Genomic DNA, 14,589 nt, shown 5'->3' on the forward strand with positions numbered 1-14,589 from the left:
AATAAATAAAACATATTTATAAGTTATAAATTTCTATAATGTTATGAATATTAAATGATATTTAATGTAGAAAAAGTATATTATATTATAATATAAAATATTGTAATGTTTTATGAAGTATAATATACAAAAAATACTACGTTATTTCATTATAATATTTCATTTTTAATAATATTTTTAAAAATATTCATTATGTATATCAGATTTTATGTACGTTCCTTTTAGCGGAATAATCTGAACTTTTCAATAATATAATAAAAACAGATTAATATAAAACTACAAACTGTAAAATGTTATTTTACTGGTAACACTTGGTAGTTTTAAATGTTCTTTCTCTGTAATTATTTGACATTGGTACCTTCGTGATTTCACAAATTGTTCACTAAAAAATGACATGCAGTCTTCTAACATTGCAATAAATGTAATAATAAAAAATCTGATTTCATATAAGATTCTAAACAGTAACATCCCATTTATTTAATTTTAAAAAGGAGTATTTTGTTGTTATTTTATTGTCATTCCAATCCCTAATTTTATGTATTGTTGTAAATAAAAAACATGATTTTTGGGCATGTTTTTCTATTTGAAATATCCATGTTTATTTATTGTTACTTGCATTTTTTGTATTTATGAAATTTACAAAAAAAAGTCACCGAATATTAGATTATACACTTGCACTTACTTAATATTAGATAATTAGATTAATACACAGAGCATTTTGTTTTTCCCTGTAAACGATAAATATTTCTAAACTTATCTAACCTATAACAAGTCAAGTGTACGGTGACTGAAGTAAACCCATTGTAGGTCTGTGTGCTGATTTTATATCAGTTATATTTGTGTCAACAGAGGTCCCTAAAACACACGTTGAGTACGAGAACAAGCTGACGATCAAGATGTTCCTCTTCCAGTTTGTCAACTATTATTCCTCCTGCTTCTACGTGGCTTTCTTCAAGGGTAAATTTGTGGGATATCCTGGAAACTACGCCTACATGTTTGGGCCATGGAGTGGACTGAGAAATGAAGAGGTAAACCTGATATCCCATGGGTATTTTAATAACCTTTTAAAGCATTGTTTACCATTTATTATTCTGATTTCTTTTAGAGATGCATTAAAATATCGGCCGATTATCGGTATAAGACATATTCAGTATCGGTCGATTATCAGGGTCAACAATTAAATTAAAAGGGATCAAATTCATATTCAAATGTTGTTAGTGTGAAATAACTTTGAACTGGGTGACAATAATGGAAATATTTTAGTTTTAACTCAACTTATCGGTTTACACAGCGTTTGTTTGTAGTGAGTGAAGGTGAGATTAAAAGGGAAACTATAAACTTCAACGTTAATGTGAATTAATAACATCAATAACGTATCTTTAGAATGTTTATTTGAGTAATGGAGAGAATGTAATGTTTTTACATCCCTTTTGTCGTGTAATTTGCTATCTTTATTTTAAAAAGGTAATAAAATGTCAATAGGAAACATTGAAATATCGGCAGATTATCGGTATCAGCCGATACAGGAAATATTCAGTATCGGTCGATTATCATGGCCAATTATCAAATTAAAAGACATCAAATTCATTTTCAAAGGTTGTTAGTGTGAAATAACTTTGTATTTGGTGACAATAATAAAAATATTTTAGTTTTAAAACAATTAATCTGTTTACACAGATTTTGTTTGTGGTCAGGGAATGTGATTTAATAATAACATCAATAATGTATCTTCAGAATGTTCATTTGAGTAATGGATAAAATGTCATGTTTTTAAGTCCATTCTTATTTGTGTAATTAATTGTCTTTAATTTTAAAAGATAATAAAAGGTCAAAAGTACACATTGAAATATCGGCAGATTATCGGAATCATCCAGTGCAAGACATATTCAGTATCGGTCGATTATCATGGCCAATTATCAAATTAAAAGCCAGCAATGTCATATTCAAATTTTGTTAGTGTGAAATAACTTTGAATTGGGTGACAATAATGCAAATATTTTAGCTTTAACACAACTTATCGGTTTACACAGCTTTGGTTTGTGCTATACACTATAAACTTCAACGTTAATATGAATTAATATCATCAATAAAGTATCTTCAGAATGTTCATTTGAGGTTTTTTTTGTAATTTGTTATCTTTATTTAAAAACATAATAAAAAGTCAAAAACACATAATATCGGTATTGGTTCATTTATTATTATTATTTTGTATCTCTATTTTATTTTATTATTTAATATAAGTCTTATTATGTTCACAAAAATATTTGATCAAAAATATACAGTCAAAATATAGTAAAATACTACATTAATAAGAATCATGTGACACCGAAGTGCATTAATCGCTGCTGAATATTCAGATTTGAATAATATATTAAATAATAATATGCTAAAATTGTTGAATTTAAATCTAATAACAGATAAATTATAATTCTTTTATAATATTATAATTCTGTTAAATAATAATACTTCACAATATTTCAGAACTGCATTTTTGATCGGAAATGCAGCCACATTTTAATTTAACACATTTAAATTGCAAACATTTTACCATAATTTATCTATTACAGTTCATGAATTATTATTAATTATCATTATTATTATTAAATAATACTTTTGATTTCAGTGTGAGCCTGGCGGCTGTCTGATCGAGCTGACCACTCAGTTAGTGATCGTGATGGTGGGCAAGCAGGTGTGGGGGAACATTCAGGAGGCTCTCGTCCCGTAAGTCCATCTACAAACCTGCAAACAACACAATCACAACCATCTGCATCTGATTTTCTGATTCAACTTCAAATTCTGTCATCGTTTACTAATCAAACCTGTTTAACTTTCTTTATTCTGTCAAACACAAACTAAGATATTTTGAAGAATGCTGGAAAACTGCAACCACTGACTGGAATCTTGACTGGAAAAACTGGAATCTTGTCACGTGTTGTTAGGACACAGTATTAGTCTTAGCTTTGGTTTACTATAATAACTCTGTTGTGTGTGTGTGTGTGTGTGTGTGTGTGTGTGTGTGTGTGTGTGTGTGTGTGTGTGTGTGTGTGTGTAGCTGGCTGCGTAACTGGTGGGTAAGCAGAAGTGCTCGCAATCATCCGGAGAGTCTGTACAGCCGCTGGGAGCAGGACCACGATCTGCAGAACTTAGGGCAGCTCGGCCTCTTCTACGAGTACCTGGAGATGGGTGAGTGGAGCAAATACTAGCAAAACATCCACATCAGGGCCCGTCAGGTCAGCTTTGAACATGTTTCAGTCAATTATATTGATTTTAATTACTTTACGGATACATAACATGGCTCAGTGGGTAACATTGTGGCCTTACAGCAAGAAGGTCACTGGTTCGAGTCCCGGCTGGGTCAGTTGGCGTTTCTCTGTGGAGTTTGCATGTTCTCCCCATGTTGGTGTGGGTTTCTTCCGGGTGCTCCGGTTTCACATGCGCTATAGGGGAATTGATCAACTAAATTGGCCGTATTGTATGAGTATGCATGTGAATGAGTGTGTATGGGTGTTTCCCAGTACTGGGTTGCAGCTGGAAAGAGTTGGTGGTTCATTCCGCTGTGGCGACCCCTGATGAATAAAGGGGCTAAGCCAAAGGAAAATGAATGAATGAATTGTTTTTGGCACAATAATTGTACATAATATTTTATTTCTAGGAGCCAATTGGACAATAAATTCTATTGTTTTTGATCCCAGCGAAACTTAAAGAAATAAAAACGAAAAGTTTAATGGACAATATTGTGAAAAATATTCATAATTTTGATTAGAACAGCCCTAATATGTCTGTTAAAAGTTTTGAATATTATAGTTTTGTATTATAGTGAATATTTTTATGCATTTGAAATTGTCCATTTGAGGTTAAATATTACAGCAATTTAAATGAACAGATTTTTATGTGATTATAGTTTAATATGTCATTGATTCCTGAATTTTCAGCATCGTGTTTCAGTCACTTCTGATATTAATCCTTCTGATATATCATTCTAATACATCATATGCTGATTTAATAGTCAGCATTATCAAGATTGAAAACTGTTGTTCTGCATTTTTCAGCTTTCTTTGATTAAATATCAAGTTAAAAACAGTGTTTTATGAAATAGTAGAGATTTCTTTGTTACAAAACATTTCTCTCAATTTATTTTATCCTTGTTGAATAAAATTATAATTTTTCGCTCTAAATATCTATATTGGTAGTTTGAGATTTATTAATATTGACAGATTCGTATTAATATTGCATTATAGTTTAATTTTAGCATATTATTGATATCAAATAAGCATATTTGCATGATATCTGGAGGATCACGTGATCCTGAAGTCTGGAGTAATACTGCTGAAAATCACAGGAATAAATTACATTTTAAAATATATTCGAATAAAAATAGTTGTATTAAATTGCAATCATATTTAAGAAATTTATTACAAAAACATACTAATATATCTATACTAGAAACAATTAATAAAGTATTTAAAAAAATAATAAAAGCACTCATTCATTTTCTTTTCGGCTTAGTCCCTTTATTAATCAGGGGTCGCCACAGCAGAATGAACCGCCAACTTATCCCGCCTACAGTATGTTTTACTCAGCGGATGCCCTTCCTTCCCAGCACTGGGAAACACCCATACACTCTCAATTACACATGTACACAACGGTTAATTTAGCTTACCCAATTCCCCTATAGTGCATGTGTTTGAACTGTGGAGGAAACCAGAGCACCCGGAGGAAACCCACGCCAACACCAGGAGAACATGCCAACCCTAATAAAAGCATTAAAATAATCAAAATAAAATCTGTATTATTATATTATTATATTAATATTATTATTAGAAACTTTTTAATGCAATTAATACCTGAAGTCCTGTGCCTGCAGTACCTGAGTGTGACCGACAGATGGCGACAGATGTTTGTTTTTGTTTTATAAAACAGTAGCAAATATTTTACAGACAAAATAATATAGATGCGAGGGAGAGGCAAGTATAAACAAAATATAAACATACAAACATGTATAAAATGTTAAAATAATTAAATACATCATAAAAACGACACATTTTCAAAGTGTGTAGGGCTTTCTTGGTTGAAGAGTCTCTGATGCTGCTAATATATAAGCACATTTCAGTTTCTTATTAGTGAATTTACATTCATGACTCTAATGTTCCCGTAACAATGCTAAAGGTTTTGCACAGTGAATGTCTTTATTATGTTGTGTGTTTTGGCAGTGATTCAGTTTGGCTTCATCACTCTGTTCGTGGCCTCTTTTCCTCTGGCTCCGCTCCTGGCTCTGATGAATAATATCCTGGAGGTGCGCGTGGACGCCTGGAAGTTCACCACTCAGTTCCGCAGACCCGTCGCTGCTAAAGCGCACAGCATCGGCGCCTGGGAGGAAATCCTCAACATGATCGCAGTCTTCTCCGTCGTCACCAACGTGAGAATCCACCACGCACCTGAAAGAAAGAGTCTATACTTAAGAAAATGACACCACTGCTATTTTGGGTGGATGTTAGGGTTTTGAGTAGAAACTGCTTTGATTGCTTCAGAGTTGGATTCAAACTGAACTAGTCAAAAGTATTCGCCCTCCTGTCACTTTCTTCAAATATTTCCCAAATGAAGTTGAACAGATCCAGGAAATTTTCACAGTATTTCCTCTAATATTTTTTCTTCTGGAGAAAGTCTTATTTGTTGTATTTCGGCTAGAATAAAAGCAGTTTTTATTTTGTTTAAACTCATTTTAAGGTCAATATTATTAGCCCCCTTCAGCTATACAATGACTTGCCTAATTACCCTAACTTTACCCTAGCCTTTAAATGTCACTTTAAGCTGAATACTAGTGTCTTGAAGAATATCTAGTCTAATATTATTTACTGTCATCATGACAAATGAAAATATATTAAATAATTCAAAAGGAAAATTATTTAGTTTATTAATTCATTCATTCATTTTCTTTTTGGCTTAGTCCCTTTATTAATCTGGGGTCGCCACAGCGGAATGAATCGCCAACTCATCCAGCATTTACACTTATCCAAACTTATCCAAACACATACACTACGGACAATTTAGCCTACCCATTTCACCTGTACCGCATGTCTTTGGACTGTGGGGGAACCAGAGCACCCGGAGGAAACCCATGCGAACGCAGGGAGAACATGCAAACGCCAACTGACCCAGCTGAGGCTCGAACCAGCGACCTTCTTGCTGTGAGGCGACAGCACTACCTACTGCGCCACTGCGTCGCCTGATTTAGTTTATTTCTTTACAAAAAAGTGAACTTTTAAAAATATTTCTGCTTTAAATTGAATTTTAATAATTATGGAAAAATTTGTATGCCTCATCGTGCATTTAGGTCTGTTTTCACCTGCATAGAATTAATAATAATAATAATTAATTAATAAATCATTGTAATAAGATAAAGAAAATAGTTTATGATACAAATACATACGTATTTGTTTTTGTTTTACAATTTTAAAAAAGTATACAATTTTCATTTGTTTTTCATCATATGTCTTATATATATATATATATATATATATATATATATATATATATATATATATATATATATATATATATATATATATATATATATATATACATATTGTTTTTACATATATATTAATTTTATATATATATATATTAATAAATCTCAAATGATCTCATTTAGGACCCTGGGTATGTGTGCAGCACTAAAGTGTAATATATATATATAGTTGAACTCAGAATTATTAGCCCTCCTGTTTATTTTTGTTTATTTTTTCTGTTTAATGGAGAGCAGATTTCTTCAGCACATTTCTAATAATAGTTTTAATAACTCATCTCTAATAACTGATTTATTTTCTCTTTGTCATGATGACAGTAAATAATATTAGACTAGATATTCTTCAATACAGCTTAAAGTGACATTTAAAGGCTTAACTAGGTTAATTAGGTTAACTAGGCAGGTTAGGGTAATTAGGCAAGTTATTGTATAATGATGGTTTGTTCTGGAGCCTATTGAAAAAAATTGCTTAAAGGGGCTAATAATATTGACCTTAAAATGGTGTTTAAAAAATTCAAAACTGCTTTTATTCTAGCTGAAATAAAACAAATAAGACTTTCTCCAGAAGAAAAAATATTATCAGACATACTGTGAACATTTCCTGAATCTGTTCAACATCATTTGGGAAATATTTAAAAAAGAAAAAAAATTCTAAGGGGGGCTAATAATTCTGACTTCAACTGTGTTTATACATTTATTTATTTGTTAATTAATTAATTAATTAATTAATTTATTTATTTATTTATTATACAAATACATACATATTTATTTTTGTTTTACAATTCTAAAAAATATACAATTTTCATCTGTTTTTCATCATTTGTTTTATATATATATATATATATATATATATTTTTTTTTTTTTTTTTTTTTAAATATATAATTTTGATAAATCTCAAATGATCCCATTTAGGACCCTGGGTATGTGTGCAGCACCACAGTGTAATAAATATATATATATATATATATATATATATATATATATATATATATATATATATATATATATATATATATATATATATATATATATATATATATATATATAGTTGAACCTCGAATTATTAGCCCCCCTGTTTATTTTTGTTTATTTTTTCTGTTTAACAGAGAGCAGATACTTTTCAACACATTTCTAATCATAATAGTGTTAATAACTCATCTCTAATAACTGATTTATTTTCTCTTTGTCATGATGGCAGTAAATAATATTAGACTAGATATTCTTCAAGACACTTCTATACAGCTTAAAGTGACATTTAAAAGCTTAACTAGGTTAATTAGGTTAACTAGGCAGGTTAGGGTAATTAGGCAAGTTATTGTATAACGATGGTTTGTTCTGGAGACTATTGAAAAAAATTGCTTGAAGGGGCTCATAATATTGACCTTAAAATGGTGTTTAAAAAATTCAAAACTGCTTTTATTCTAGCCGAAATAAAACAAATAAGGCTCATCATTTGGGAAATATTTTAAAAAGAACAAAAATTCTAAGGGGGGCTAATAATTCTGCCTTCAACTGTGTGTATACATTTATTTATTTATTTTATTTATTTATTTATTTTATTTTTTATTTATTTATTTATTTATTTTTGGGAGTAAAGGATATTCAATATCTTTATATAATTTCCTAGTGCTGGGTTGCGACTGGAAGGGCATCTGCTGTGTAAAACATGTCAAAGGAAAATGAATGAGTGAATGAATCGTCATATAATGTACATGTATACCTATAGTTGTACCATAATAGCATGAAATGTATCTATCCTGACCAGAAGTGATATGAAAGTGCATCACCACATGTCTTTATACCTGTACTTGTTGTCGTGCAGGCTTTCATCGTGTCCTTCACGTCTGACATGATCCCGCGGCTGGTGTACCAGTACGTGTATAATCCGGGCAATGGGGTCACCATGTCGGGATACATCACCCACAGCCTCTCCATCTACAACATCTCAGAGTTTCCTCCCGAAAACCGTCCGGACGATGACGAAAACCCAGACTGGTTCAACACCGGCAACTACACCACCTGCAGGTACATGGAGAGACATTCACAGGGATATATTACATTCAAGATTATTTGTGTAGCGCCTTTCACAACAACCATCAAAGCAGCTTTCGAAAAAGTCCACGTCACTACTTTACAGTCAGAAACCGAAAATTAAAGGAGCTATTATGCCTCTTTTTACAAGATGCAAAATAAGTATGTCTCTAGAGTGTGTGTGTGAAGATCAGCTCAAAATAACACACAGATAATGTGTTAAAACTTGACCCTTTTAGGCTTTGATCCTAATTGTGGTGTTTTGGTAACCGTCGCTTTAAATGCAAATGAGATTGTGCTCTTTTCAGAAGAGGGCGGAGCTACAGATGCCTGTGTGTCAGCATAGTTGCAGATTCAAAAACAAGACTAACGTCATATGCTAATGAGGGAGAGATGGTGACTAGTGGGCGGGGCTTTCCCCCTCATTATGACATCATACAAAGGCAGAATGTCAATCAAAGTGTTTCTGCAGACTGTTTACATCAAGTCTGATTATAAACAATAGAATTAACTAATTTTGACCATTATAAGCTGGTTATATTCACACTCTTCCTACACACAACTGTGTTTAAACCCCTTATAAAAGTGATATTTGCATAACAGCTCCCCTTTAAAGTGTTGTGTATAGTCTATGTCTATACTATACTATTTTCAGTGAAGTGTATTTGTGTAATGCTTAAGTGTTTGTGTTGATGAATACTGCTGAACGAGTGCTAACGGTGACCTGATGCTGTAGGTACCGAGATTACCGATATCCTCCAGGACACGAGAAGCAGTACAGCCACAACATGGAGTTCTGGCACGTCCTCGCCGCCAAGCTGGCATTCATCATCATCATGGAGGTACTTCAAAGCAAGGGTGTCAAACTCAAATTGGCGGGGGGCCAAATTCATTCATTTATTTTCTTTTCGGCTTAGTCCCATTATTAATCCGGGGTCGCCACAGCGGAATGAACCACTAACTTATCCAGTATACAATTTAGCTTACCCAGTTCCCCCTATAGCGCATGTGTTTGGATTGTGGGGGAAACCGGAGCACCCGGACGAAACCCACACGAACACAGGGAGAACATGCAAACTCCACACAGAAACGCCAACTGACCTAGCCGAGGCTCGAACCAGCGACCTTCTTGCTGTGAGGCGACAGCACAACCCACTGCGCCACTGCGTCGCAAACTCTACAAACAATAGCTGCATATTATTTCATGTAATATTGTCAGTAAATTGTTCACGTAAACGTATAGTGTGTGTGTGTGAGTGGGTACAGGTTTACGTGGTTTACGGGGACATGAAGTTGTGTAATGACATGGCTATGACTTTAAAATCATACTTTTTTATGATAATTTTTTCAGGGCTTTAACTTTTAATTGAGAGGACAGTCGAGAGTATAGACAGGAAAGTGAGGGAAGAAGGATCAGCATAGGATCTCAAGGCGGGAATCTAACTTGGGTCGCCGTGAACACTTGTGCCGTGTGTTGACGCACTAACCACTACGCCAGGGGTCACCAAACTTGTTCCTGGAAGGCCGGTGTCCTGCAGATTTTAGCTCCAACCCTAATCAAACACACCTGAACGAGCTAATCAAGGTCTTACTAGGTATACTTGAAACACCCAGGCAGGTGTCTTGAGGCGAGTTGGAGCTAAATCCTGCAGGGACACCGGCCCTCCAGGACCGAGATTGGTGACCCCTGCACTACGCCATTGGTGCCAACTAAAAATCATACTTAACAAGGTCTTTAGACATTCATCATTTGCCACAGGTTTGATGAAAGAGTTGGGTTTAGGGGTGTGGTAAAGCCATATAATAAGCGCTTTTACACCATGCCTATGGACTGTCCCTGTAAACCATGTACAGTATGTGTGTGTGTGTGTGTGTGTGTGTGTGTGTGTGTGTGTGTGCAATGTTTTTATATAATAAATATTGGCAATGTATAACATGTTGACCACAAACACACAAAAATCTCCTTAATCAAACAAATTTAGATAGTAGAACTTAAGAAATGAGCTTCATACGTGGAAAAACATCCCGCGGGTAAACTAGAGAGAGTGATACGGCGCTCTGCATTTGGTGTGAACCCTACATAAGACTGTAGCCGTTCACTGCTGAAGTGATAATGCTTTAATTTATCATTTACCAGTAAGTGCTGCACTAATCCCCTTGTTCTCCTCCAGCATGTGGTGTTTGTGGTGAAGTTTTTCGTGGCGTGGTTGATCCCCGACGTGCCTTCAGACGTGAAAGCCCGTGTAAAGCGCGAGCGTTACCTCATCCAGGAGTACCTGCACGACTATGAGCTGGAAAAACTGAAGAACCAGCTCAGCGTGAACAATGACGTCCACAATGACATTACGGCGTGCACCTGTCCCACCACAGAGGCCTTCCCCAAACTGGAGGTATTATCAGACTGTCTGACCTAACAGAGGTCACGTGACACCCTCTGAACCAGGACACAAAAAACACACACACACCACATGATTAATGTCGTAGACGCATTTACTCTTTGGTGTATTCCTCGATTAATCACACTCCTATGTTAAATCTAAAGGAAGAATCCACTAGATCTGAGTCTGTATAGAAGAATGAGACGTATGAAGCGAAACTATTTATGCGCAGTCGACATTTGAGCTCCGTTTTAACTCATTTCCGTCTATGCAAATTGCACTTCGTTCTTGTCAAGAACAATCTCGGTCTCTCGGTCAATCTACTCTAAGTGAAGTTTCATCAACTAATTTCGAGAGGAGCACGTGATATGATTGAGCACGTCTGGCCGCTCATCTGTAATCAGTAATAATCCAATCAGAGTGATCCTAGTTTACTATAAATGGATCATTTTCTCCCTACTGCTCTATCTTCGTTTGGAAGAATCCCCCCTTCCACCCCATCTCCTCCTTTTCCTCCCTTTTCTAAAGGGGGAGCTCTCGTGACCTACCTGATCTCGGATCTCCTGATATGCTTATCGACCGGGCGGGAGCCCTGGGCTCAAATATCTCCGAGCTCAGGGTTCTCTCCCGGGACAGCATGCCAAACCTGCTTTATACGCCAAGCATATCTAAGTGGGAACTCTTGAATTCCCTTATATTTGTTCTCGGTTGATGTTGCTCATTTTTATTATCCTATTAGACACTACAAACATACAGAGCAGACGTTTATGTTCGATATGAAACACTGTGTGAAAGTCAAGCAGCTGAAGCAGCAGTGATAATGTTAAGTTTACATTTAAGCCCCAAAACATGACAGATTTTAACCAGTTCACTCTTAATTACAATAAGGATGTCTCCATCACACAGCGTCAAAACAGTCGATACTTGTACATCAACATTCACTAATTATATTTTGATGAGTATCTAAGTACTCAGTACTTGTGTTTAGATGAGTACAAGAATAAATAACAAGTACTTCACTCCACAGTAGAGATGTAAATCATTTTCTTGACTGGGTTTTTGTGAGCCACTATGAGTTATAACAATGTCTCCACACAGCTTTGATATATAAGTACTGAGTATTTACATGTTTATATGGAGTATAGACATTCGCTAACCAAATCAGTGTTGTCACATTACTGGAATTCGATAGCAATCGGTACAGAAGTTTAAAAAATGTCCGTTTCCCACTGATATTGCCAAACTCTGATATTGCAATGTTTAATTTTTCTACAATAAATATTGCGATATGATGGTTTGAAAAGCAATATTTGATGGATTTCTGGGGAGTCTAACAGTATTCAGGTACTGAAATTGAATAATCACGATGCAAAACATGCTTCTCTTGCTTTCCACATGGGCTCATTCTGAAAGCGTAGCCCTGTGTACATTTCTGGAGGTCGTGAATTAGGTAACCAGAGGAAGGTATGGCTGCATTTCATTTTTTAAATGAACGCTATAGGGAGGTATGACGCCGTTCCTTTACGCGCTTACCAGCTGACTGCTTACCTTCGGATGGATGGTTTTTAGGCTGCTACCACTTTGTCCAGTAGTTCGCATGTATGTCGGTGGACTTGAGATGCAGAGAGGATATGACCACGACGACGGGGTTTGAGTCTGGTTAAGAACGGTTCCAGAAAGCGGGTAAAATCAGAAGACAAAAAATAAAGAAGTAAATAAGAGGGTGAGAATGTGGTAAAAATCAGACAGGGCTTTTCTTTTTCTGAATTGCTTTTTAAATTTGTCAGTTGGGATTAGGGAAGTGGCTGGGCGGGTCAATCTGTGCTTTTTAAAATACTATAGGTTGGATTTAGAGAAGGGGGAGGGTGGGTCAGTCGATCGGTCATTCAGTCAGTCAAACAGTCAGTCGACAGCGACCTCTGGTAGATGTACGAGAGCTCAAAAAGCGTACACAGTGGGCTCTCGTGGATTCGCAAAAACAAAAACTGCAAAATAATGTAGCTTCTGGGATATATTTGCCGCTCTCCAGAAATGTATATAGAGGTACATTTTCAGAGCCTGGGTTGCTTACTTTGCTTTGTCCCCTTTGTGGTCCAAATATCAAAAAATTCTGAGATCAAGTAAAATTAATGCTTTGTTTTCAACTTCAGAATGAATGAAGTCAAAATGAAGAGTTTTTCCTTAAAACAAGCATAATGATCTGCCAGTGGGAAAGTAAAATAGTCTGGTTTTCACTTTGAAATATAGATATTTGGACTAGAAACAAGACAAAATTCATAATTTTTTTGCATACATTGTTTAAATTCTGTATAAATACAGCAATTAATTCTGTAGCTCCTGGTCAAGTATAATCCAGAGTCAACATTGCATATCTTGCGATGTGACTATTGCGGATGTGCACATTGTGAAATCAATGCTGAAACAAAATATTGTGCAGCCCTTGTTCTTTAACAGCGCTGATTTGCCATTGTGTTCACGTGCTCAACAGAAATGACAGAACAGAAAGTTTCAGTATCGATTGGTATCAAATTCCAGTATCGTGACAACACTACTACCAATTACCAATTGCATTTGGATGATCACCCAAGTACTTTTTTGACGAGTTCAACAAATACAAGTACATAAAACCTAAACTGCGTTAAATATTAACCTTGTTCTTGACACTTGCATTAGTATACAAGTACCCAGTACTCATAAATCAACCAGTAATACATGATGATTGTATTCTGAAAAGTATCCAAGTACTCAGTACTTGGATGAGTACAAGAAAAAAACAAGTATTAGTAAACAATTTTCTGGACCAGGTCTGTGTGAATTACTCTGAATTAATACATTCTCCACACAGCTTTGAAATACATTTGAAGTACTCAGCACTCAGAAATACAAATACTGAAATGAATGCCGCATTTTTCTTGTCTTGAGTTTGCGTGATTCACTTTAAATTACAAGAATTGTCCACAGTACTCAGTATACAAGTACTCAGTACTCGTTTTTGATGAGTACAAGAAATACAAGTACCTTACAAATACCACAGAGTGAAATATAAACCATTTGATATGGTTTGGACAAGTATGAATCACTACAAGATCTACTACAAGTACTCATAATCATGAGTATTCAAGTAGTCAGTATCTGTATTTCAATGAATACAAGAAAATCCAGTACCTATAACCCAGACTGCTAAAAATAAACATACTTTTCTTGGCAGTACTTGCAATTCATCAGTACTCAGTACTCTACTTTTTTTCATGAGTACAAGTACTTGAATTAATACCACATATAAGCCATTTCTAGTCTGGGTTTGTATATCTCATGATTTACAACAGGAATATCTCCACACAGCGTTGAAATACAAGCACTGAGTATTTCCATGAGTGTCCGAGTACTCCCAAGTAGGGAAATACGAACCGTTCTTACTCTGTTATCACAGTAATTGATGTCTCCTTCACACAGTGTCAGGATATAAGTAAGCAGTACTCTAAGTACTCAGTAGTCTTGATGAGTTAATTAAAATATGTTATTATTTCAAATGCCTTGAAGCTACCAAAGATAAAATGCCTTAACATCACAGTCATATGCACGGTTCCTTTACATTAGCATTGAACGAACACTTCTGTTTACTGAATCGATCTATCTAAAAAGGGTTTTCAGGAAAA

General features: G+C 34.8%; 1 protein-coding gene across 1 annotated transcript in view; it reads left to right on the forward strand.

The window, feature by feature from the left end:
- ano5a (anoctamin 5a) overlaps window positions 1-14,197 on the forward strand; it is a 59,907-nt gene extending 45,710 nt beyond the window's left edge. Inside the window, exons 16-22 of the mRNA XM_056451397.1 lie at window positions 850-1,028; window positions 2,624-2,721; window positions 3,053-3,183; window positions 5,211-5,416; window positions 8,347-8,549; window positions 9,292-9,397; window positions 10,727-14,197. Of these exons, the coding sequence (XP_056307372.1) occupies window positions 850-1,028; window positions 2,624-2,721; window positions 3,053-3,183; window positions 5,211-5,416; window positions 8,347-8,549; window positions 9,292-9,397; window positions 10,727-10,969 (1,166 nt within the window). The 3' untranslated portion in view covers window positions 10,970-14,197. The remainder of the gene's footprint in view (window positions 1-849; window positions 1,029-2,623; window positions 2,722-3,052; window positions 3,184-5,210; window positions 5,417-8,346; window positions 8,550-9,291; window positions 9,398-10,726) is intronic.
- The last annotated feature ends 392 nt before the right edge of the window (window positions 14,198-14,589 follow it).

The sequence above is a fragment of the Danio aesculapii genome, chromosome 25 (genome assembly GCF_903798145.1).
Source record: "Danio aesculapii chromosome 25, fDanAes4.1, whole genome shotgun sequence".
In the NCBI taxonomy this organism is placed as follows: domain Eukaryota; kingdom Metazoa; phylum Chordata; class Actinopteri; order Cypriniformes; family Danionidae; genus Danio; species Danio aesculapii.